Source organism: Mustelus asterias, chromosome 2 (assembly GCF_964213995.1).
Source record: "Mustelus asterias chromosome 2, sMusAst1.hap1.1, whole genome shotgun sequence".
NCBI classification, from domain to species: Eukaryota; Metazoa; Chordata; class Chondrichthyes; order Carcharhiniformes; family Triakidae; genus Mustelus; species Mustelus asterias.
In genome coordinates, this window is record NC_135802.1 from 69,842,000 (window position 1) to 69,869,476 (window position 27,477).

The 27,477-nt window shown below is 42.0% G+C and overlaps 1 protein-coding gene across 6 annotated transcripts in view; it reads left to right on the forward strand.

Moving 5' to 3' along the window:
- grb10b (growth factor receptor-bound protein 10b) overlaps positions 1-27,477 on the forward strand; it is a 170,409-nt gene that overhangs the window by 60,032 nt on the left and 82,900 nt on the right. For all 6 annotated transcript variants that reach the window (XM_078236849.1, XM_078236839.1, XM_078236876.1 and 3 more), the window contains 3 exons: positions 7,487-7,577; positions 10,170-10,386; positions 17,061-17,199. In XM_078236849.1, the coding sequence (XP_078092975.1) occupies positions 7,487-7,577; positions 10,170-10,386; positions 17,061-17,199 (447 nt within the window). The remainder of the gene's footprint in view (positions 1-7,486; positions 7,578-10,169; positions 10,387-17,060; positions 17,200-27,477) is intronic.

Sequence of the window (27,477 nt, forward strand, 5' to 3'; positions counted from 1 at the left end):
TGTCTATCAATACTCTTAAGGGTTCTGCCATTTACTGTATGTTTCCCATCTGTATTAGATCTTCCAAAATGCATTACCTCACATTTGTCTGGTTTAAACTCCATCTGCCATCTCTCTGCCCAAGTCTCCAACCGATCTATATCCTGCTGTATCCGCTGATGGTCCTCATCGCAATCCGCAATTCCACTAACCTTTGTGTCATCCGCAAATTTACTACTCAAACCAGTTACATTTTCCTCCAAATCATATATACATATATTACAAACAGCAAAGGTCCCAGCACTGGTCCCTAAGGAACACCCCTAGTCACAACCCTCCATTCAGAAACGCACCCTTCCACTGCTACTCTGTCTTCTCTGACCGAGCCAGTTCTGTATCCATCTTGCCAGCTCACCTCTGATCCCATGTGACTTCACCTTCTGCACCAGTCTGCCATGAGGGATCTTGTCAAAGCCCTTACTGAAGTCCATGTAGACAACATCCACTTCCCTACCTTCATCAATCATCTTTGTCACTTCCTCGAAAAACTCGATCAAGTTAGTGAGACACGACCTCCCCTTCACAAAATCATGTTGCCTCTCGCTAATACGTCCACTTATTTCCAAGTGGGAGTAAATCCTGTCTCGAAGAGTCCTCTCCAATAATTTCCCTATCACTGACGTAAGGCGCACTGACCTGTAATTGCCTGGATTATCCTTCCTACCCTTCTTAAACAATGTAAAAACATTGGCTATTCTCCAATCCTCTGGGACCTCCCTGTAGCCAGTGAGGATGCATAGATTTCTCTCCAGCAATTTCCTTCCTTGCGCCTCTCGGTATTCTGGGGTATATCCCATCAGGCCCTGGGGACTTGTCTACCTTAATGTTTTTCAAGACCCCAATATCTCCTTTTTGATCTCAACATGACCCAAACTATCTACACATCCTTCCCCAGACTCATCATCCACCAAGTCCTTCTCTTTGGTGAATACTGGTGCAAAGTACTCATTTAATACCTCGCCCATTTCCTCTGCCTCCACACAAAGATTCCCTCCCCTGTCCTTGAGTGGGTCAAGGTGTTCCAGTGTATGAGACACAAAAAGTTAGTATGCAGGTGCAGCAAGTAATTAAGAAGGCTAATTGAATACTGTCCTTTATTGCAAGAGGAATTGAATATAGAAATAAGGATGTTGTGCTTCAGTTATACAGGGCATTGATGAGACCACATCTTGGATATATTGGGTGCAGTTTTGGTTCGTTTATTTAAGGAAAGATCTAAATGTGTTGATTGGTGGCTCAGAGGAGCTTTACTTGATTGATACTTGGAATGAGAGCGTTGTCTTATGAGCAAAGGTTGGACTGACTGAGCTTGTTTCCAAGGGGTGACATGTACAAGATCCTAAATAGTCTCAACAAGCTGGATGTAGAATTGATGTTTCCTCTTGTGGGTCAGTCAAGAATGAGGGAACATTGTTTAAAATTAGGGGTTGCCTTTTAAGGCCGGAGATGAAAATTTTTTCCTGAGACTTTGGAACTCTGTCTCAAAGGCCGTGGAAACGGGGCCATGGAATACTTTGAGGCGGAGGTAGGTAGATCCTTCTTATCCGGGTTCGGTGGGAATATAGAATTCAACACAAACAGATCAGCTGTGATCCTATCAAATGGCAGAGCAGAGACCACTCCTATTTCATATGTTTGTATGAATGGAAGCCGCATCCTTAAGGTCTGTCTTCAGTTCATTGACTTGTACTTTTCAAAAATACCAAACGCGGCATGCCAGGAACAATCCCAGGCATACCTAAAGATGAAGTGTCAACATGGTGAAGCTACAACACAGGACTATTTGTGTGCCAAAGAGAATAAGCAGCGAGCTGAATGATTCCAGAACCAACAGATCATATCTAAGCTCTGCAGACCTGCCACATGCAGTTGTGATTGTGTTGCACAATTAAATACCTTGCCGAAGGAGGGTGTCCACAAAAATCCCGTCCTCGATGATGGGGGAGCCCAGCACATCAGTGCAGAAGAAGAGGCTGAAGCATTTGCAACAATTTTCAGCCACAAGTGCTGAATGGATGATACGTCTCCACCTCTGGTGGTCTCCAGCATCACATACCATCCTTCAGCTAGCCTGATTTACTTTGTGAACAAAAGGCTGAGGGCACTGGCTAGTGCTAAGGCTATAGACCTTGACAATATTCTGGCAACAGGACTGAAGACTTATGCTGCAGAACTTGCTATGACCCTAGTCAAGCTGTTCCAGTAGAGCAACAACACTGGCATCATCCCAGCGGTGTGGAAAATTGTCCCGGTATATCCTGCATGTAAAAAGTTGAACAAATCCAACCTGGCCAACTACCGCTCCATCAGTCTACTCTCGATCATCAATAAGGTGATGGAAGGAATCATCAAAGTGCCGTGAAATGGCACTCACTTCGCCATAACCTGTCCACTGACATTCAGTTTGGATTTTGCCAGGATCAGTCAGCTCCTCACCGCATTACAGCATTGGTTCAAATATAGGCAAAAGTGTCCAGAGGGGCAATTTTTTCACAGAGGGTGGTGAGTGTCTGGAACAAGCTGCCAGAGGTAGTAGCAGAGGCGGGTACAATTTTGTCTTTTAAAAAGCATTTAGATAGTTACATGGGTACGATGGGTATAGAGGGATGTGGGCCAAATGCAGGCAATTGGGATTAGCTGAGGGGTTTTATAAAAAAGGGCGGCATGGACAAGTTGGGCCCAAGAGCCTGTTTCCATGCTGTAAACCTCTATGATTCTATGACTCTATTCAATGACATTGCCATCATCGAATTCCCCACTTTCAACGTCCTGGGCATTGCAATTCACTAATAACTGAACTGGATCAGCCATATCAATACTGTGGTTACAAGAGCATGTCAGAGGCTAAGAATCCTGTGGCGAGTAACTTACCTCCTGACTCCCCAAATTCTATCCACCATCTACGAGAGACGGGTAAAGAGGGTGATCGAATGCTCTCCATTTGCTTGGATGAGTGGAGCTCCAACAACACTGAAGAAGCTTGACACCATCCAGGACAAAGCAACCCATTTGATTGGCACCCCATGTACAAATATTCACTCTCTTCACCACCGACACAGATGCATGGAAACACCACCACCTGGAAATTCCTCTCCAAACCACTCACCATCCTGACTTGGAAACATATCACCGTTCCTTCAGTGTCACTGGGTCTAAATCTTGGAAATTTTTCCGTAACAGCACTGCGAGTGTATCTATACCGTATGGACTGCAGTGGCTTAGAAGGCAGCTCATCATCATTTTCTTGAGGACAATTAGGGTGGGCAATAAATGTTGGCTGAGCCTGGATCCACATACCATGAATGAATTTTTAAAATTTCCTTTATCCCAGGGATCAGCCAAATGAACCTTCTCTGAACTGCTTCCTATACATGTAAGCCCCTACTTAACCAAGGTGACCAAAACTGCATGCAGTTCTCTAGACGTGATCTCACCAATTCTCTCTACGGCTGTAGAAAGTCTTCCTTATTTTTATCTACCATTCCCAACCTCCAGTTGGCACCTTCATCCAAGTTAGTAATGTAGATCGCAGATAACTTTGGCCCTAGCACCGATTGTTGGGCATATCAGATACTTCAATTTAAAGGGGCAAAATTTGATCATCCCTGAAACAGGTGCAGGATCACAACAAGCGATTAACCCATACCTGTTGAAGCAGCAGCCCAACTTTAAATGCTGCCTGCTGATTTATATGATTACTGTATTCAGCTAGTACTGAAGGCACTGTTGAATGTTTGTGTGGTCTAGGAGGGAGGTCCAATTTTGTGACCAACTGGTACTACTTAAAGCCAGCCCGCACCTCTGAAATGGGGGTTCATTCTGGTTGGAGAAGGTGCCATCTCCTTTTGGAACTGAAACATGGGCCAGGCAGTGGTGAAAGAGCAAGGGATGGAAAAGCAGCAAAATGGGCATGAAGGTGAAATATCGTTGTTGATTTCACACACTCATCCACCAACTCAGCTACTTAGGTAAGCTAATAGAATGTTATAATTTATTGCCAGTGGAATTGAATACAAAAGTAGGGAGGTAATACCTCAGTTACACAGGGCACTGGTGAGACCACATCTGGAGTACTGCGTACAGTGTTGGCTCCTAATTGAAGGAGGGATGAAAATGCATTGGAAGCAGTGCAGTGAAGGTTTACTCGACCAATACCTGGAATGAGTGGGAAAAGGTTGAACTGGCTGTGCTTGTATCTGCTGGAGTTTAGAAGAGTAAGAAGTGACTTGATTAAAATGTACAAGAAGACCCTGAAGGCTCTTGACAGGATGGATGTGGAGAGTGTGATGTATATGTATGTTGGGGGTTTGGGGTATGTACTGCCCCTTAAGAGTATGGGTCATGTGATCACTAGGGGGTTAGCTCCTCCTAGTGTGGACTGTGGTTAAGCAGTCTAGGATTTGACTTTGGGACAGTGCACACTTGTAATATAGAGTTTCCCACTGTTTAAGTTTATGAGGCCTACTTTGTTGTGGTTCTTGCACAGTACTTCGCTAAATGCATATATAACAGAGAGGATGTTGCCTCTTGTGGGAAAATCTAGAAGTAGGGGTCAATGATTAAAAATAAGTGTTTCATATTTAAAATATGGTGGAGGCAAATTATTTTCTTGGATCGTTATGAATCTTTGGGACCCTCTCCCTGTATGGAAGCAGAGTCTTTGAATGTTTTAAGACAGAGGTGAATAGATTATTGATAAGCAAGGGGGTGATAGGTTATCTGGGGTAGGTGAGATGTAAATTTGAGGTTGCTATTAGATCAGCCATGATATTAAATTAAATGGTGGAGCAATCTCAAGGGGCCAAAACCCAAGAAAATTCTGCTAACATTTGTATGAAGTTTTGCTTTGACGGTTAGTACTCATCTTGTGCTGATACAGCTGCAGCTGTTTTTCGGTTCCTCGCATATCTATTGATTGCTGTCTTGAAACCTGGTCATTCTTGATTTGTCACTCCCATGCCCACCAAAAATTTAATTCAGCCTGGAATAAATTAAATGTCCCAGCCTCCATAGCTTTTCATGGAAGAGGATTCCCGTTCTAATGACCATCTGAGAGAAAAGATATCTCCTCACTTCTGTCCTAAACTGTCACCCTAGTTGTAGTCTCTCCCACAAGAGGAAACATGCTCCTGGTATCCATCACATCATGTCCTTTCAGGATCTTGTACGTTTCATTCAGATCACTTCTCCTAAACTCCAATGGATATAGGCCCAACATGTTAAACCTTTATGTATCAGGTAATGTCTGTCTCCTTCAGTATGGTTGATAGGTCAGTTCATTCAGGGGATGTGGCTTCGCTGGCTCGGCCAATGTTTATTGCCAATCTTTAATCCTTTTAGAAGGTGGTGGTAAGTTGACTTCTTGAAGGATGGATGTGGAAAAGATTGAAAGGGTGCAGAGGAGATTTACAAGGATGTTGCCTGGATTGAGTGGCATGCCTTATGAGGATAGGCTGAGGGAGCTCGGTCTTTTCTCCGAGAGATGAAGGATGAGAGGAGACCTAATAGAGGTGTATAAGATGTTGAGAGGCATAGATCGGGTGGACTCTCAGAGGCTTTTTCCCAGGGTGGAAATGTCTGCTACGAGAGGACACAGGTTTAAGTGCTGGGTGGTCGGTACAGGGGAGATGTTAGGGGTAAGTTTTTCACAGAGGGTGGTGGGCGAGTGGAGGCGAACTCAATAGGGTCTTTTAAGAGACTCCTGGATGAGTACATGGAGCTTAATAGGATGGAGGGTTATAGGTAGGTCTAGAAGGTAGGGATGTGTTCGGCACAACTTGTGGGCCGAAGGGCCTGTTTGTGCTGTAGTTTTTCTATGTTTCTATGTTTGACACAGCAAGCAAAGTTCAGCTTTGCCACTATGGACAAAATAGGAAGCCAAAGCTAGGTTTTTGGTTGAGACATTTTCCATGGTATTTGGGCATCTGCACTGCTATTATGTATTTTTAGCACCCTTGATGCTAAAATTCCTTGATTTCACCTTCCCCCTTTTTCTTATCCCCATCCTTGTCGGTGACCGCTATTATATATGTTTTGGCACGTCATTTAATTTTATCTTCTTTCTGAAAGGCCAAAATGTAATACAATACAGTAGGCAAGGCACCAGGTGTTCAGCATTGTATACAATGTGAAGGTTATGGGATTCCGCTTAATCCATGTTGGGTATTAGATTGTGATAGCTCCCATGGCTTTGGGCACTGGAGACAATATTGAAGGTAAAAAAAAATCAAAAATTATTTGGGCCATTTGGTTTACTTTCGCCTTTTCTGAGAAATTTGTATTTTTGAAGAATTGCAGCCTTTAACTTTGTAAATTGTCAATCAGATGTCGATGTGAGATATAATGTAGGACAAACTTTAATCGCTTATCAATGCAGTACAGAAACTTGCCAAATGCTTGTGCTCTGGAAGGGTCTTCTAGATGTCCTGTTGTATAAAATGGATTAAAATAGTGAATTCAGTAACTTGGTTAGAGTGGTAGGGAGTCTTAAAGTTACTTTTGTACTTCAGTTGTTTGACTGAGTTGAGATGCCATCACCCATTTTCATTTGCTCTGATGACGGGCCATCCAGACTCGAAACATAAACTCTGTCCTCTCTCTCAGACCGGGCGGCATGGTAGCACAGTGGTTAGCACTGTTGCTTCACAGCTCCAGGGACCTGGGTTCGATTCCCGGCTTGGGTCACTGTCTGTGTGGAGTTTGCACATTCTCCTCGTGTCTGCGTGGGTTTCCTCCGGGTGCTCCGGTTTCCTCCCACAGTCCAAAGATGTGCAGGTTAGGTTGATTGGCCATGCTAAAATTGCCCTTAGTGTGTCCTGGGATGCGTAGGTTAGAGGGATTAGTGGGTAAATATGTAGGGATATGGGGATAGGGCCTGGGTGGGATTGTGGTCGGTGCAGACTCAATGGGCCGAATGGCCTCTTTCTGTGCTGTAGGGTTTCTAAGATTCAAAGACCTGCTGGGATTTTCCAGCATTTTCTGTTTGTTTCAGATTTCAAGATCTGCAGTAATTTGCTCTGATTTATTTGCTCCACACTGTTTGTTTAATGTTCTGGACATGCATTTTTTCCCTTCATCGAGGAGCTGTTTGTAGATTTCCTCCCACAGTCCAAAGATGTGCGGGTTAGGTTGATTGGCCATGCTGAATTGCCTCTTAGTGTCAGGGGGATTAGCGGGGTAATTGTGTGGGATTGTGGGGATAGGGCTTGGGGTGGGATTGTTGTGGGTGCAGACTTGATGGGCCAAATGGCCACCTTCTGCACTGTAGGGTTTCTATGATTATGTTGTTAATGCACTTATTTGAAATAACACATATATTGTGATGTGATTCCATTGTAAAATTTTGACTTCATCACTGGAAACAACAGTAGAATATATGGTTTATATATGTAAGATATAAAATATATTTTTAAATAGTCATACATTCGATTTTTGTCTTCCATTTCAGGACAATGTTGACCGGACAACTCATAGACCTAGAGAAGGGATGGGATCTAGTTTCCAAGCTTCCTGCAGTCATAATTCGCCTTGCCATCAAGGTTTGTTAAATCCCTCATTTGCAAAGGGTTTATCAGTGCTGTATAATATTTTTGGAACACCGTGGCAGAACCTAGCATTCCTTAAGCATGTTTAAATGTAAGAAAAATATTTACATGTTCTGTACAATATACAGCTAAAGAAACTGATCAACTGTTGGTTGGTTTACAGTCCTCTTGGTTTTATGGTCAGCGTTTGAAATTCATGCAGCTGACAGGATGAAAAGGTTTTTCAGTTTCATTCAATAAATTTGTGCAGTTGGACATTTATGCCAAAGTGTCATAATTCAGAACAAACTGATAATGTCACCGAAAGAGTCATGTGAATAACATCTCAATTACAGGAAAAAATAGATTACCTGGATGTTAGTTTTGGTTTAGTGGTAACACCTCAGAACAAGGGAACACTTTTAACATTTGAGCTAAGCCAGTTAGAAGCCAGAAGCAGGAAGGGCTTTTCTCTCGTAGATAGTGTAAATCTGTAGCTATCTCCCAAAAGGCTGTGATGCTGGGTTCGTTGGAATTTTCAAGACTAATTAATTTTTGGGGGCTAAGTTTCTGAAGGAACATGGAGCAATATGGGAATACAGTTGAGAACCAGAGAATATTTTTAAAATATCTCCATTGAACAAACAAAATAAAATAAACCAAGCATGAGAAGCGATTGGCAGCTAACTTGAAAGGAAATTCAAAAGTTTTGGTATTTAAGTAGCATAAAGGTGATAAAAGGATAAGTGGGGCAGATTCAGGATCAAATAGGGCATTTATGATTGGAGTTACTGGGCATGACTTGGATGCTAAATGAATACTTTGCATATGTCTTTACCAAGGAAGAAGATGCTGCCTATGTTATGGTGAAATGCAAGGTATTGAATAGGCTGGCTATAGTTTAAAGTTGAATAAGTCACTGGGGCCAATGAGATGCATCCAAGAGTACAGGAAGTAAGGGTGGAAATTGCAGAAGCACTTGACCATAAGCTTCCCATCTTGCTTGGATGTAGGGACAGTGCCAGAGGACTGGAGATTTTCCGATGTTGCACCTTTGTTTAAAAGAAAAATGGGTTTAAGGATAAAAGCCATGATGTGGAGATGCCGGCGTTGGACTGGGGTAAACACAGCCAGAAGCCTCACAACACCAGGTTAAAGTCCAACAGGTTTATTTGGTAGCACAAGCCACTAGCTTTCGGAGCGCTGCCCCTTCATCAGGTAAGTGGGAGGTCTATTCACAAACAGGGCATATAAAGACGCAAACTCAATTTACAAAATAATAGTTGGAATGAGAGTCTTTACAGGTAATCAAGTCTTAAAGGTACAGACAATGTGAGTGGAGAGAGGGTTAAGCACAGACTAAAGAGATGTGTACTGTCTCCAGCCGGGACAGTTAGTGAGATTTTGCAAGCCCAGGCAAGTCGTAGGGGGTTACAGATAGTGTGACATGAACCCAAGATCCCAGTTGAGGCCGTCCAGTGTGGAACTTGACTATCAGTCTCTGCTCAGAAACTCTACGTTGTCGTGTGTCGTGAAGGCCGAATGCCTGTGACCGCTGAAGTGTTCCCCCAACAGGAAGAGAGCACTCTTGCCTGGTGCTTGTCGAGCGGTGTTCATATGGCCTCAACCGGGATCTTGGGTTCATGTCACACTATCTGTAACCCCCATGACTTGCTTGATTTATAATTTATTTATTTATCCTCATGACTGGGATAGGAAAGTTGATTTTTTTAAAAAGGTGACAGACCTGTTAACATTGATGTTCAGAGACCTTGGTGTGCTCATACAATGGAGGCAGAATGTTAGCATGCATGTACAGCAGTCATTTAGGAAGGCAAATAGCATGTTGGCTTTGATTACAAGGTGATTGTTTCATTCCAGTGCACAGTCTTGGTGGCGTGGCAGAGGGTTTTGGTGAGACCACATCTGGAGTACTGTGTGCATCGCGGTCTCCACATATAAGAAAGGATATACTTGCATTGGAGGCAGTACATAGAAGGTTCACACAATTGACACGTGGGATGAGAGAGTTGTCCTGTAATGAGAGAATAAGTTGGGTTCTTCAATTTTAGTACACATCACCAATATGAAAAGAGACAAAATATTTTAATACTTCTGTCACAGGTCGCCTGCTCACTGATGCTCAGTTTGGTTTCTGCCAGGGCCACTCACCCTGGAATTCCATTCCTTCTTAAGAGCACCACGGGTGTACGTACACCACATGGAGTGCTGCTATTCAAGAAGATAGCACACTTTTCATGGGCAATTAGGGATGGGCAATAAATGCTGACAGCACTGCACTTTAGTGCTGGTCACTGAGGATGCTCTGTACCATTCGGATCTTGCCCAGTCTGAGACAGACGAGACAGAATTTTAGGTAAGAAACGAGGAGTAGAATGTCAATCCAATGTTGATTGTCACTGGGAAAGTTCAGACCCTTTAACTCAAATTGGTGTACTGAGCCGTGAAAAGGATCTAATAAGGGCATTCCTTTGTGCATCATAGGAACAAATACTGAACTGAAAATAATTAATGAAATAATTTCTCAATTTAAAAAAAAATCAAAGCTGTTTCAAAAATCTTATGCTTCTTTTCCTTTCCTTCCAGAAGATGATGTAGACCTGGAAGCTTTGGTGAATGATATGAACTCTTCATTTGACAGTTTGTATTCTATGTGCTGTACTCAATCAGAAACAACTCCACTTATTCATAATGGTCAGCTTGTCTGTAGTCATTTGGCAAATTCAGGAACAAACTCACCACAGCCAACATCACCAAGGCAGAAACTGCGACGTTCTCAGCCAATGCACATTCTGACAGTCAGGTAAGGTGAAAAAAAGTTTTTTTCCTTATTCTTCTACTGTATTTAGTTTATATTTGTCTATTATTCAAAGTAGTATAAATTTTTGTCACTTGAAGGAATACTTGAAAATGAGGCCTTAATTTCCCCACAAATCAAATACAAAATTATTTTATTCCCATCTGATTATTATATTTAAATGCATCATTCAGGAACTCGTGCAGCAAATTGGGATGTATAGGCGCTGTTAGAAATTAATATATAACCTTGATGTACCTCATTTACAAGTTTTTGATGTATCAACAGACAATTTCAAATCTTCCAAGTCAAAAGTTACATGCAGAAAATTACTTTAAACTTGCAGAATATTGATGTGTACAAAAATGATGTCCAGAAGTAAAAAGCTGCTGCTTTTTACTTTCTCTGGCTGCACCCAAGTGCCTTTGAGCTCTGAAAGCCCAATACCTATCTGTCCAATAATTCCATCTTAAAATTCTTGACTGGCTTGAAGTTTTCAGTGAATACTATGGATCTTCTACAGAACAATAGTAACATGGTTACTCTCACCAAACTAAAATTGTTAATGACAACCCCTATTTGCTCCAGAAAAATTCATGCCATCCTTTAGATTGCCAACGAACCGTGAGCAAATTAATTATCTTGTGTGGATTCATGACATGTAGATTCCATTGTAGTTGCTGGCACTTACTAGTTCCTGGCTTTGAAATTTGCCTAATTTCCTTCCAAAACACAATTGTGAAGACCCAAGTTGTGATTACAATTTCAAAATCTAGACCATTCTGTTTTGTGAAGGTACTCGAGTTGTTGAAAATTGCAGCTGTGCAGATGCTTTTCAAGTAAAACTATTTTGAGATTAACCCTGAAATAGATTATCTTCTTTGTCCTTGAAGGCAAAGATGACCATATTCATCATCTGCCATGTTTAATACTGTTCTAGTGGGACTGCTAAGGCTGCCTGGCTCCCTGAAGGTTCTGTTACGAATAAGACAAGATACCATGGACATGAGTTGCTGGCTCATGATTTCCCCTCCTTGCACTTTCTCCCTGCCACTGATTTAAAAAATATATATATTCAAGCGACGTGGGCTTCACTGGCTTGGCCCACCCCTAAATGCCCTTGACAAGGTGGTGGTGAACAGCTGTAGTCGGCTTGCTTTTGAAGGAGGCTACATCATCTTTTATTTGGTTGTGCGAGGTGCAGTGATTTTGGGAGAACTTTTCTCAAGACTTGAATTTGATATTAAATCTCCTAAGTGAAGCATTCGAAGAGTTCTTTTAGTATTTCCTATGGCCACCATGAAAGCAAACCCCTGACCAAAGTTCTCCACACGAGATTCCCTTAGCGAGTGTCAGGCATTCTGGCTATGTGACCAGCCCTACTCAATTGTGACTGTCTCAGTATATTGTTTATGCTTGGCATGTCAGCTTGGGTGAGCACCTTCATGTCTGGCATTTTGTCCTACCAGCTAATCTTCAGAAGCTTTGAAGCATTCAAGAGGGTGTCAGATGATTAATTGAATAGAAACAATGTGCACAGGTATGGGGAAGTGCAGGGAATGACACCAAGTCATTATGCTCACACGATGGGCCAAATGCCGCCTCATGCACTGTAACAAGACTGTAATTCTGAAGGCAGCTCAAGTGGAAGTGTCTGAACTACTTCGCATGATGCTAATGCACAATCTAAGTCTCATGCAGAGAGCAGAATGGACAGGATTATTGCATTCTAGACTTTATCTGATAGACTTAGTCCTCTTCATTCCCTAACTGATGTTTAAAGTCTGCAGAAGGCTATGCTTGGCACTTAATGCATATGTTGTGTTGTCAATATAGATAGCTCAAGAAATAGGTATATTTAAAGATCCCAATTTAAGGCTTTCTGTTAGATAGCAACAAGTAGGTTACATTTGACGAAGTATTTTGCCAGTTGCTTCATTATGGCAAAACAACAAAAAATTGCATGTATAAAAAAGGATACTTGGATTTATATATTGCCTTTCACATCCTTAGAATGTCCCAAAGCATTTAATAGCCATGAAAACACTTTTGAAGTAATCATCTGCTTTGTAGACAAACGTGGCAACCAGTTTTCACACAGTAAGATATCACAAACAGAAACAAATAACTAATTAATTTGTTTGTGGTGTTAAAGGGATAATTGTTGCTCAGGATACTGAGGGAGCTCCTCACTCTTGTAAGGATGACTGTAGAATCTTTGACTTGAACAGTGAAGTTTGGACTCCACACTTCCAACAATGTAGCTCTCCCTCAATAATGACAGAAACAATTTAAAGGACTTCCTTTGTCAATTCCTGCATCAGTGGCTTGTTAGGGCCAGTTAACCCGCAAATTGAAATAGTCGTTGCAGCATGGTTTTGTATGGGGAAGGTCATGTCTCACCAACTTCATTTTTGAAGAGGTGACAAAGATAATTGATGAGAGAAGGGCTGTGAATCAAGTTTATATGGGCTTTAGTTTGACAAGGGCCCAAATGGCAGACTGGTGCAAAAACTAAAATCACATGGGATTTGGGACTGGCTAGATAGATACAGAACTGGCTCGGTTATAGAAGACGAGAGCAGCTGCAGAAAGGTGTTTTTCAGAATTGAGATCTGTAGCTAGTGGTGTTCCACAGGGATCAGTGTTGGTACCTCTGTTGTTTGTAGTATATATAAATGATCTGGAGGAAAATCTGGGTGGTCTGATAAGTTTGTGGATGACACGAAGATTGGTGGAGTTGCTGATAGTGCCGGGGATTGTCAGAGGATAAACAGGATATAGATTGGAGACTTGGGCACAGAAATGGCAGATGGTGTTTTATCCGGAAGAATGCGAGGTGATGCATTTTGGAGGATCAAATTTAGGTCCGAATTATGCTGTAAATAGCAGATCCCTAAGGAACATTACCATACAGAGGGATAAAGTTTTAAAGTTTATTTATTAGTCACAAGTAAGGCTTACATTAACATTGCAATGAAGTTTGCTGTGAAATTCCCCTAGTCGCCACACGCTGGCACCTGTTTGGGTCAATGCATCTAACCAGCATGGCTTTCAGGCTGAGAGGAAACTGGAGCACCCGGAGGAAACTCTCACAGACACAGATCTGGGTGTGCAGGTCCACAGTTCTCTAAAAGTGACAACACAGGCGGCCAAGGTGACTAAGAAGGCATATGGCATGCCTGCCTTCATCAGCCAGGGCATTGAGTACCGGAGTTAGGAAATCATGTTGCAGCTATATAAAACCTTGGCTAAGCCGCATTTGGAGTATTGCATGCAGTTCTGGTCACCAGGGAGGCACAGTGGTAGCACTGTTGTCTCAGAGCACCAGGGGCCCAGGTTCGATTTCCAGCTTGGGTCACTGTCTGTGCAGAGTCTGCACATTCTCCCCGTGTTTGCCTGGGTTTCCTCCAGGTGTTCCGGTTTTCTCCCAAAGTGGAAAGACATGCTGGTTAGGTGCATTGGCCAAGCTAAATTCTCCCTCGGTGTATCCGAACAGGCGCCGGAGTATGGCGACTGGGGGATTTTCACAGTAACCTTATTGCAGTGCTAATGTAAGCCTACTTGTGACACGAATAAATAAACTTTAAAACACGCACTATCTGAAGGACGTGGAAGCTTTGGAGAGAGTGCAAAGAAGGTTCACCAGGATGGGTGTTGATTTTAAGGAAAGGTTGAATAAATTAGGATTGTTTTCACTGGGAAGACGGAGGCTGAGGGAGACCTGATGGAGGTCTACAAAATTGAGAGGCATAGACAGGGTGGATAGTCAGAGGCTTTTTCCCAGGGTGGAAGTGTCAATTACAAGGGGGCACAGGTTCAAGGTGAGAGAGGGAAAGTTTAAGGGAGATGTGTGGGGGAAGTTTTTCACGCAGAGTGGGGGGTGCCTGGAACGTGCTGCCAGAGGAGGTGGTAGAAGCAGGCAATTAGCAACATTTTAAGAAGCATCTGGATGGGTACATGAATACGGTGGGAATAAAGGGATGCGGACTGAGTAAGGGCAGAAGGCTTTTCTAAGTTTAGTTAGGGCATCATGATCGTCACAGGCTTGGAGGGCTGAAGAGCCTGTTTCTGTGCTTTACTTTGCTCTGTTCTTCAAATTGTTTTTGAAAACAAGGTAAAGTTTTGCTGTTGCTTGTAGCAAATGAAACTGATGATGTCATCACCCCATACCAAATAAGATTGTTCCCGTCACCAGTGCTGAAATAAAATTTGATTGAAACCAACATTAACAATGATTGCCAAATTAAAAATAACATCATTTGAAATGTTCAAGTAGCAGGAGTTGCAAGTGAAAATTAGCATTGGGAAAAGTGGCTGCTATTCTTCAAAGATGATTAAATTGTGCAACAAATTAATGTAACAAGAAGACAGTGAAGCAGTCAGTATAAATGGACATAAAAAAATTAAGTCATTACTTAATGGATGCTTTGGGAGGATGGCGAAAGAAAATTGCCAGCATTTAATGGTGGAGAGGAAACAAGTTGGAGAGGATGGGGAGAAGAGGAGTGCTTCCACATTACTGGAATAATCATGGAAACTTATTTTATAACTTGGAAGCAAAGTACCACAGTTGCTCTTTGTTTACCTAAGCAGACTTTCAGTGAAGCAACACCTTGATTTTAAAATTCACATCCTTGTTTTCAAATTGTCATATAGCCTTGTCGCTCCCTTTTTCTGTATTTCTTCCAGCCTCTCAACGCTCATATCTGTTCTCCCCTCTCACCTCTTGGGCATCCCCCGTTTTAATTGCTGCATCATTGGTGGCCGTGCCTTCAAATCCAAAGGCAATAAATAGAAGCTGCTGTCATCGTTGACCGTGAGATTTTTCTCTTATGATTTTATTCATCACCTCAATAGACTGAATAGAATGTTTGAAACATCAGCCTTATTCCATTCCTCTTTCAAGTGGAAGATTCATTGACTCAGTGGCACGGGCTATAGTGGTTAGCACTGCTGCCTCACAGCGCCGGGGACCCGAGTTCAATTCTGGCCTCGGGTCACTGTCTGTGTGGAGTTTGCACGTTCTCCCTGTGTCTGCGTGGATGTTTTCCGGGTGCTCCCGTTTGCTTCCATAGTCCAAGGATGCACAGATTAGATTGATTGGCCATGCTAAATTGACTTTAGTATCGGAGGATTAGCAGGGTAAATATGTGGAGTTACGGGAATAGGGGCTGGGTGGGATTGTAGTCTGAGCAGACTCAATGGGCTGAATGGCCTCCTTCTGCACTGTAGGGATTCTATGATTCTACAGCCTCGTGCACCATTCTTTAGACAAGGGTAGGAGGTAAGCACGACAAGGTATGAGGATGATTTTTTCGCAGATGAAACTGAACAAACTGAAGCAACAAAAAGATGCAAATAAAAAGGAAACAATGAAAAGAAATATATGAAAAAGATTGAATTAAAGATGGGATATATAAACCAGCGATCATCACCAAAGGAGGTTAACAATTTATCTAATAGTTTGAAATCTTGCTCTGCATTAATTGACCGCCATGTTCTATATTCCAAAAGTAATTCATTTGGTGAGGTTTTTTGATGTCCCGCAGATATGAGAAAGAGCAAGCAGGAATGCATACATGCTGTATGCAGCCAAGTAATCCAACAGCTCAGATTGAAACTCTGCAATCTTTCCACGTCAAGTTGTGAATTATGGTGACAATTAAAATAGCTAACAGGAGGATCAGGCTTCAAGGATATCCCTGTCTTGAATGATGGCAGAGTACAGCGCATCAGTGCAAGACTTGAAGCATTTGTAACCATCCTCAGCAGCAAATGCAGAATGGGTGATCCAACTCTGAAGTCTTGTGCATCTATTTGACCCACTCCATGTGATATCCACGTTTTTCTTTTTTCCCATCGGATGTGGTCATCACTGGTAAGGGCAGCACTTGTTGCCCATCCCTAATTACCTTTGAACTGAGTGGTTTGCTAGGCCATTTCAGAGGGCAGTTAGGAGTTGACCACCTTCAGGTCACAATTAGGTCAGATGAAGTAACGTTGGCAGATTTCCTTCCCTAAAGGACATTAGTGAACGAGATGGGTTTTTATGACAATCAATGATTACTATCATCGCAAAGATTTGCTTTCAATTCCAGATTTATTAACTGAATTCAACTTCCACCAGTTGCTCTGGTGGGATTTGATCTCTCATCCCACAAAGCAGTAGTCTGGGCCACTAGTCCAATGACATTACCGCCATCTCCCCATCATGATCACACGATGGCAAGAATTATCTCAGTACACTGAATATAGCCAAGGTTCCAGGCACCTGACAACATCTCATCTGCGTTTCTAAAGTCTTCTGCTGTAGAACTAGCTGAAGCCCTAGTCAAGCTGCTCCAGTGTGTGTGCATGGTTGCAATGATACTCTACTCTGGCAGGACAGCATTGTGTGTTGCAAGTCTCAAGCAGGGCGGTACTTTATAAAATAGGCTATACCCTTTTTTTATTTTGCTCATTGAAATGGTTTTGTAAAACTGAAAAATTGAGTGCCATCTCTATAAGACTGAAGACGAGCTATCAGTAGACTGTAGTACTCATCTCAATTTTTAAAAATGTTGTATTGCAGGTGGTGGAATGGTGTAAATTCTGCAGATACAATTGATAAATGCAAAATTTTACTTTTGAATTATTTAACTCAATTTTTTATGTACAATTTTATGTTAATGTTGCAGAAGACTTCAGGAAGATGAACAGTTCCGCACCTCCTCTTTACCTGCCATCCCAAACCCTTTTCCAGAACTGTGCAGTCCCACTAGCTCTCCAGTGTTGACTCCTGGTTCTATGCCTCAAAATCCACCTTCCCATAATCATGTGAGTATAAATGCATTTATTGCTGTTTCAAGATGTGAACTGCTTTACATAGGCATGAATTACTGTGTATTTCTAGTGCCATAAGTTATCTCTTAATTTTATGATGCCGACAAGAAAATTTTAAATGCATATTTTCAACTTGTATTGCAAACAATGCAAATTATTCACATTTGGTAATGTGAAAGTAATCGGAGGTCACCAACATGGAGAAAAAGGCAGCAACTCTTTCAGATTTGATGCCAGATGTTTGGTAAATAATGGTGCTTCCTTTTAGTGTTCCCACTTTCCATTAGTTTTTTTAGAGTTCATCTTTATTGATTAAGTCATTTATGTAATTTGGTGATATTATATAACAATGTTTAGTTTAAATGCTTCTTGACTGCCGTTGGATAGTTTGAATGGTAGATGCTTTTTCAAAGTCTGAAAGTGGTTGCTGAGGAATCGATGATTTTTTAGAGCCATTAACTATACACTGTGCCCATCTGAACACAGATATAATGTGCTGGCATCTATCCGATTTGGTATCAAGCGCACTGACATATTGAAGCAGTGCTTCACAGAACTACCATCCCATAGCAGCATTGGTCCTGTTGACAACCCACTTAACAGAATCACAGAAATGTTACAGTTCAGAAGGAGGCCTTTCGGCCCATTGTCTCCTCACCTGCTTGCCAAATGAACATTATGACTTAGTGCCATTTTCCTGCCTTTCCTGGCCTCCATGCACATTGTTTCTATTCAAATAATCCAATGCCCTCTTGAATACCTTGATTTGAACCTGCCCCCACCATACTTCCAGGCAGTGCGTTCTAGACACGAACCACTTGTGTGAAAAGGTTTGTTATCACATTGCATTTGATTTTTTTTGAAAATCACTTTAAACTGTGCCCTCTGGTTCTTGATCCTTTTACGATAATTTCTCCCTATCTGCTCTCCAGCCCCTCATGATTTTGAACATCTCTGTCAAATCTTATCTTGGCCTTCTCCCCAAGGAAAACAATCCCCCTCCAATCTATCCTTATAACTGAAGTTTCTCATCCCTGGAACCATTTTTGTGAACCTGTTTTGCATTCTCTCCGGGACATTTGCATTTTTCCCATAGTGTGGCACTGAAAACTGTACACAATAGTGCAGCTGAGGTCTAACTAGTGTCTTGTATAAGTTCAACATAACCCCCTTGTACTATATACCCCTATTAATAATATCCAATATATATGCTTTCTCCAACTTTCCTGCCACCTTCAATGATCTATGCATATATACCCCTAGTTTTATATTGTCTCTCTATATTCTTCCTACCAAAATGCATGACGTCACACTTCTCGGCATTAAATTTCATCTACCTGCCCACTTCACCGACTTGTCAGTCCTTTTGAAGTTCTACATTGTCCTCTTCACAATTTACAATGCTTCCACGTTTTGAAATTGTCCCCATGCACACCAAGATTTAGATCATTAATATCTATCAAGAAAAGCAAGTGTCCCAGTACCACTCCACTACAAACCTTCCACTAACTCAAATAATATCCGTTGATACGTCTGTCCCCTACTACTCGGCCAGTTTTGTATCTTTGTTGCTACTGTACCTTTTATTCCACAGTTCTGTACACTATACTGAACAATGTATTTTCACCCTTTGTGTTCCTAAGCTCTAGCCAAATTGATATCTTCTTTCTCCTGGACTGCAATGCTCTCCTTAACCACACTGCCACCCCTCCTGCTTTTCCTCCTTTCCCATCTTTTCTAAACACACACCGGAATATTTAACACCCAGTCCTGCTCTTCTTTAAACCAGGTCGTTTGTTATCACTCTAGCATCATATTTTCACATGTCAATCTGCGCGTTTAACTCACCAATCTCATTTACTATACTCTGTGCATTCACATACATGCACAGTAACCCTGATTCAGACTTCACTTTCTCCCTTACTCCAAATCTACCTATTAACTTGCTATTCTCTGTTCTAGCGCTATGTGTCTCTCCCAGTATTTGGGGACCCTGGTATTCCTCTCTCATGTTCTCTTTTGGCCCTCACACCCCTGCTGATTTAGTTTAAAGTCCTCCTAACAGGCAAAATGCCCTGCAGGAACTCTGTTCCAGCTCTGTTCAGGTGCAGTCCATCCAGCTTGTGCAGGTGCCATCATCTCTGGAACCAGTCTGTGTCCTAGGAATCTAAAGCTCTCCCTCTTATGCCATCTTTTCAGCAATAGATTCATCTGCCTTATCCTCCTCTTTCTATACTCATTTGCACGTGGCACTGCGAGTAATCTGGAGACTGAACAAACAACAAAGAAAATTACAGCACAGGAACAGGCCCTTTGGCCCTCCAAGCCTTCACCGACCATGCTGCCCGACTAAACTAAAACCCCCTACCCTTCTGGGGACCATATCCCTCTATTCCCATCCTATTCATGTATTTGTCCAGACACCCCTGAAAACTCACTATTGTATCTGCTTCCACTACCTCCCCTGGCAGCAAGTTCCAGGCACCCACCACCCTCTGTGTAAAAAAAAAAAAAAAATCTGCCTCATACATCTCCTTTAAACCTTGTCCCTCGCACCGTAAACCTATGCCCCCTAGTAATGGACTCTTCCATCCTGGGGAAAAAGCTTCTGACTATCCACTCTGTCCATACCCCTCATAATGTTGTGGACTTCTATCAGATCGCCCCTCAACCTCTGTCGTTCCAGTGAGAACAAACCAAGTTTCCCAACCCCTCCTCATAGCTAATGCCCTCCATACCAGGCAACATCCTGATAAATCTTTTCTGTACCCTCTCCCAAGCCTCCACATCTTTCTGGTAGTGTGGCTACCAGAATTGAACACTATATTCCAAGTGCGGCCTAACTAAGGTTCTATAAAGCTGCTATATTTGCGGTATTGCTTACTAGCTCTCTCAATTCTGATTAAAGCTCCACATCCTCCTTCCGATCTAAGTCATTGGTGCCTATTTGGACCACGACATCTTGCTCTTCACCCCCTCCCTCTGTGACGCCTTTGACCCCGGCACCAGGGAGGCAACACACCATCCTGGAGTCACATCTATGGCCACTGAAAAGCATGCCTCTTCCCCTTCTCCCCACCTGTACAACTGAGCCATTCATGGTTCCACAAACCTGGCTCTGACTACTCCTGCAGAACCAATGCTCTCACCACTTTCTAAAATAGAAAACCGATTTGTGAGCGGGACCCCTGTGGATTCTTGCACTACCTGTCTGAAACTCTTGGATTGCCTGCCGACCACCCATTCCCACTCTGTCTCTAAGCTCCTAAACTGTGGTCTGACCACCTCTCTGAATGTGCTATCCATGTAGCCCTCAGTCTCACAGGTATACCACAGTGATTCCAGCCACCGCTTGAGCTCTGAAACCCGGAGCTCAAGTTTCTGCAGCTGACATCACTTCCTCCCATGTATTATCATCTAGGACACTGGTAGTGTCCATGACTTCCCATGTATTACAGGATACACACTCCATTCGGCAGCGCTGCACTGCCATGTCTTAACTTCCCTTGCGTTAACTTATTTTACTTTGGGTTAGTTTTACTTCATTATACTGGCTTTGACTTTCCCTTATTCCTGGTGCTTCTTTCTTAAATCCAAGCATAGCTACTACTTTAAAAATAAACACACTTTGCTAATTTACAGCAACTTAAAGTCAGACACTTGATGCTCAGGATATCCATCTTTTTAAAATGAGACTGTTGGACAAATTCATAGGTTAGAGAAATTTCAAATAATCAAGGATTTAAGGCACTAATAAATTACTAGCAATGTGAAATGACCTCAGATCAGACTCTGTCTAACAGGGGAACTGTCTACATAAAAACAGTATGAATGCAGTCAGATATTTAAATAAGTATGAGATTTTAACAAGGATTTCTGATTTAAACATGTGTTTTGGTACTTTAAAATGTATTAGCTGTATTTTTCGAGTAATTGTTCACTTTAGCCAAAGGCAGGCTGCTGCGAGGGATGATGGGATGAAGCCTTAACAGACAGAACCACGTTCTTTGGAGCAATGAAACCACAGCGCATAGTTTTGTCAGCAAAAGTTACCAACAGCAAGATTCCCAAGCCACTTTATGAATAGGGCTGTTCAAGTGCCCTGATAAGACAGTTCTCCTCATACGTGAGAATTTTAGCTGTCTGGTTCGGCCATTCACCTGGATGAGAATTAGTGGGAACAGTAGCTTTGACCTTCGTTGTTAAGCATCTGGGGTTGCTAAGCTATGAGGGAAAGAAACATCCGGATTCTGTGAACCAATGAAATCCCATGATGTCAGAGGGTAGAATGTAATTGGCCAAGGTATATGGCAATTATTAAGTGATTGATTTGTATTAATAATTGGTTCATAGTTACCAAAGAGGCGGGAGAAGCAAACTTGAGAAATGTATAACTATTTTGATGAATATATTGTAACCTCAGAGTGGTATTGGAATGCTCAAGGTCTTCGCCCAATGTTAATCTCTCCCTTCGATCGTTGGTCAAATAAAGATGTGTCTTTAACTGGGGCATTGGCTTTGTGAGTCTTTGTATTCGCTGAAGTTTTTGACGATTCCTAGTCTCTGAAAAGACCCCACAACAGAGACCCATACTGTGACATTAGTGTACCTTTAAGAATGTTTTTTTAAATCATGATCTCTGCAGCTCTCTGTCAGTGTTTCTTAGCTCACAGCTTCAGTGATGTCATTGTTGCTGGCTTGACTGGAAATGTCCTTTCATTGCTACTTAAGTGGCTTAAATGGGGTTGTTTGTGTTTACTCTGGGATTAGTTTTACGATCCTGCATTGTTAGGAGGACGGTCACGTGTTTTTGGAGTTTTTATTTTCAGTTTGGAACTGCAGGTTTGAGTTTTAGTTTTTAGAAGGGACAGCAAGCTAAAAGGATGTGTTTTCCCCCTCTCCCTGTTGTTTTGAAAATTATGTTGGTTGGCGAAAGCAAAATCCTGTTTTTCTGAAGGGTGAAAATCTGCTGTTGTTGCGGACTGGACCAGAGTCATAGATAGAATGCAAGACTGGGCGGAGAAGTGGCAGATGGACTTCAACCCGGATAAGTGTGTAGTGATCCATTTTGGCAGATCCAATGGGATGAAGCAGCAGTATAATATGAAGGGTACCATTCTTAGCAGTGTAGAGGATCAGAAGGACCTTGGGGTCCGGGTCCATAGGACTCTTAAATCGGCCTCGCAGGTGGAGGATGCGGTCAAGAAGGCGTACGGCGTACTAGCCTTCATTAATCGAGGGATTGAGTTTAGGAGTCGGGAGATAATGCTGCAGCTTTATAGGACCCTGGTTAGACCCCACTTGGAGTACTGCGCGCAGTTCTGGTCACCTCATTACAGGAAAGATGTTGAAGCCATTGAAAGGGTGCAGAGGAGATTTACAAGGATGTTGCCTGGATTGGGGGGCATGCCTTATGAGGATAGGTTGAGGGAGCTTGGTCTCTTCTCCCTGGAGAGACGAAGGATGAGAGGTGACCTGATAGAGGTTTACAAGATGTTGAGAGGTCTGGATAGGGTAGACTCTCAGAGGCTATTTCCAAGGGCTGAAATGGTTGCTACGAGAGGACACAGGTTTAAGGTGCTGGGGGGTAGGTACAGAGGAGATGTCAGGGGTAAGTTTTTCACTCAGAGGGTGGTGGGTGAGTGGAATCGGCTGACGTCGGTGGTGGTGGAGGCAAACTCGTTGGGGTCTTTTAAGAGACTTCTGGATGAGTACATGGGATTTAATGGGATTGAGGGCTATAGATAGGCCTAGAGGTAGGGATATGATCAGCGCAACTTGTGGGCCGAAGGGCCTGTTTGTGCTGTGGCTTTCTATGTTCTATGGTGTTTTGGGAAGCTACCTTGTCTTTAAACTGTTTGGAGTGAATCCAGAGAACTGCAGACTTCAACCAAAGGGCTCAATTTCCATCATGTCAGCATTAGGCTTTGCTGTGTTGAACCTGTTGCAAGGGTTTTGTCTATGTCAAGGGTTTTGGTTTGATTGGAACACATTAGATATCTTTGTTAAGGATTATACATTATAGTGGTGGTTTTGTTTCTTGTTTGTCATTGAAAGAAGTTCTTGCTAATTTTCTTACTATACATATTCTTAAATAAACTTTGATAAAAGCTCCCTAGTGGACCTTTTGAATCACACCTTAAGTGGAACATATCATGCTTCTCCGAGCCAAATACAAGATACAAAACTTATGATTCAGGCGGGCTTCATAAAACACTTTGGTGTTTCTAACCAAAATCATAACAATACATTCCAGGTTACTTGTATTGTGGCCAAGGAAGGATGCAAGGGAGTGGCCTGAAAACTCATTCATGTTTGTCATTCTTATCTTTATCCTTGCTCTTCTCTTCCTCCCTTTCCCAGTGTTATGTATCGCACCCATTGCACTGCCCTCATGCTAAGTCTGTCAACTCTCTGGGACCATAGATCTGTGTAACTTAGGTGGTAAGAATCAAAAGAAGAATATTTTTAAAAGGTGTGAAACTTCAAAATGTTGATTTTCAGAGTGAGTTGGGTGCATTGCTGCAGGAACATTAAAAAGTAGCATGCAGGTACATCAAGCTATTCGGAAAGCCAATGTCATTTGGTTTTTACTGCAAGAAGTATTGCTAAAATTGTATACAGCTTTTGGTGTGATCACACCTGGAATACTGTGTGCATTTTTGGCCTCCATATTCAAGGAAGGATATACTTGCATTGGAGGCGTGCAACAAAGGTTGACTCAATTGGAACCTGGAATGAAAGGGCTGATCTATGATGAAAGGCTGAGTAAATTGGAGCTGTATAAATGAATGGACCGAAGATATGGTTGTAGAATTTGATGATGACACTAAGGTTATAAAGTAAATTGCGACAAGGACATAGGGACATAGTTAGGTTAAGCGAGTGGACAAAGATCTGGCCAATAAAGTATGAGAGAGGCAATGTGAAATGGCTTATTTTGGCAGGAATAAAAGAAAACCTTTATTAAAAATGGCGACAGATGGCAAAACTCTGAGATTCAGAGGGATGTGTCCTCGTGCATGAATCTCAAAAGACTAGAATGCAGGTTCAGCAAGTGGGAAATCTAATAGAATGTTATAATATATTGAGGGCAATTGATTACAAAAGAAGGGAGTTATTGCTTCAGTTGTACAGTGCACTGGTGTGACCACATCTGCAGTATGATGTACAGTATTGGTCTCCTTGTTTAAGAAAAGATATAAATGCATTGGAAACAGTTTAGAGAAGGTTCACTAGACTAATACCAGGTATGGACAAGTTGTCATTTGAAGGAAAGTTGGACAGCTTAGCTTGTATCCGAAGAGTAAGGGTTGACTTCATTGAAATATACACAATCCTGAGGGGTCTTGACAGGGATAACTGTGAAAATGATTCATTTTGTGGGAGAATCTAAAACTAGGTGTTTCTGTTCAAAAATAAGAGGTCGTTCATTTAATGATGAGGAGAATTTTTTTCTGAGTGTCGAGAGTCTCTGAATCTCTCTTGCCCAAAAGGCAACGGAAGCAGAATCTTTGAATTTTTTAAGGCAGAGCCAGATAGATTCTTGATTAACAAGGGGTGATAGGTTATCGGGGACAGGCAGGAATGTGGGGTTGAGTTTCCAATCAGTTTAGCAATGATTTGATTTATTATTGTCACATGTATTAGGATACAATGAAAAGTATTATTCTTGCGCACTAGACAGACAAAGCATACCATTCATAGAGCAGGAAAGGAGAAAGTGCAGAATGTAGTGTTAAAGTCATAGCTCGGGTGTAGAGAAAGGTCAACCGAATGCGAGATGGGTCCATTCAAAAGTCTGAAGGCAGCAAGGACGAAGCTGTTCTTGAGTTGGTTGGTATGTGTCATCGGATTTTTGTATCTTTTTTCTGACGGAAGAAGGTGGAAGAGAGTATGTCAGGGGTGCATGGGGGTCCTTAATTATGCTGGCTGCTTTTCCGAGGCAGTAGGAAGTGCAGACAGTGTCAATGGGTGGGAGGCTGGATTGAGTGATGGACTAAGCTTCGTTCATGACCCTTTGTAGTTTCTTGTGGTCTTGAACAGAGCAGGAGCCATACCAAGCTGTGATACAACCAGAAAGAATGCTTTCTGTGGTGCATCTGTAAAAGTTAGTGAGAGTCGTAGCGGACATGCCAAGTTTCCTTATTATTCCATGTCAAATAACCTTATTGAATGGCAGTGCAGGCACCAAGGGCCAAGTGGCCTACTTCTCATGATAAGTATATTCTTTTGTATATTCTCTACAGTTTAGAAAAATGATGGGTGGTCTCAGTGAAACATCCATGTTTCTGAAGGGGTAGGCACAAGTTATCTGCCCTTGTTGAGAACGTACTGCGTTCCGGATCAGAGGTCAGTCATTTCGGAGTGAGATGATGAGAAATTTCTTTACACACAAGGTTGAGAATATTTTTGAGTTCTGTACCTCAAAGGGTTGTGGCTGCTCCATTGTTGAATATATTTAAGGTTGAGTTAGACAGATTTTTGATGTCTGAGAACCAAGGAATTAGGGGAGAGGGTGGGAAAGTGGAGTTGAGGTCCAAGATTAGCCATGATCCTATTGAATGGTGGAGCAGGCTCGAGAGAATAGAAACATTGAAACTAGAAGCAGGAGTAGGCCATTCGGTCCTTCGAGCCTCCTCTGCCAATCATTTTGATCAAGGCTGATCATCAAATTCAATATCCTGATTTCCACACACACCCACACACACACACCCCCCCCCCCCCCCCCCGGTATGGTCTGCTCCTATTTCTTATGTTGTTAACTACATTCAAGGCTGTCCAGAATTTTGAGGACTTGTTGAATCAGAATCAATGATCTGAAGTTAAATTATCGTGAATATTGCTGTAAAAAGATATTTTGTCAAAGCTTTTCATCTTGCAGTCATCAGGGCAGGGACAAGAATAAGGTGCCAGGGGAAACAAAATTATATAGTATGAGAAGAGGGTGTTGATTGATTAGCATCTGGACTCTGGTGGAGGTGTTGCCATGGAGAATGCACCAGTGATTAACAGTTAACTGCGAAGCATTGCTTGAAAGTTAAACCAGGGAGCTTGACTCTAATTGGTCAAGGCATTGTCCTGTGGAGCGAAGCAACAAATAGCTATCACTTAGCTGAAACAAGCTCATTGTGTGCACATGTGGTTTCTGTCTGCAAAGAACAGGGGCCTGTGCATTAGTGTATGTAGCTTGCAGTGCATGCAAATGTACCGCACTGCAAGTTCAATTGTGATTGTTGCCAGTTATCTTCTGTAAGGAAGCAATTGTTTGGAACAATCTGAAATTGCCGAGTGTCACCATGAATGTGTTGAGTGTGATATAAAAATGGAAATTTGTGGCAATACTTATCAGATTGAAAGAGAAAATTGACGGCAGTATAGCTGGTTAAAAGCAAAATGAGCAATATGATCCTCTTGTAATGAGGGCAGCACTGTCAACATTCACCCTTTATTAACCTGTGGGACTGACAGCAACTTATGGCATCCACTTGCATTAATCTTGGAAATTCAGACTTATCACTGAATCTCTGTTCCTCCTCATCATGTGCTCTGGTCTCTGCAAAAGGCAATTTTTAGAAATCACTGAATTGACAACCTGCCCTTTTAAACTAATATTGTTGCTTTAAAAAACCCTTGTTAATGATTAGTAATTGGATTTTTAATTATGTATGAAGTCATAATTCCTAAACTGCCTTTCTGGTCTTGGAAAACTAATTTTACATTTGTACAATATAATTTTTATTTAATAGTTTTACCATAATATTTAAGTTTTTATATTTCCGCATTTCATTTATCATGTCTCTAAAATTTAAAAGAAATTTGGAATATTTTACTTCCTGGTTTATTATCTGAAAATTTTACAAGCTGGTTGGCTGCCTACTCTGCTCGGTGACATCACTGTTGCTTGGACATTCCTTAACTTGCCACCAGGTTCAAATTAACTTCAGGAAAGATTTAAAACATGCAGCACAGATTGCTAGATATTTGTTTCTACTGTTACTTAAGGCCAATAAATACAAGCCTCGTAATCTAGACGTTAGTTCGTCTACAGGAAGGTGAAGTGATGGGATCAAGAACAAAGTGCCAAACTGGGACTCACCCCATTGTCTGATGCAGAAGAATCTTGATGGTCTCATTGAAAGACTCATCCCACTGCCCAACTGTTCTTGGAAGCACTTTTTAATCGAAGAAGGTTATTATTTTGCATTTGTAAAATTTTGTGGATGCTGGCAGCTTTATGTTGTCGTCTTCTGCAACTACCCATATTTCTCA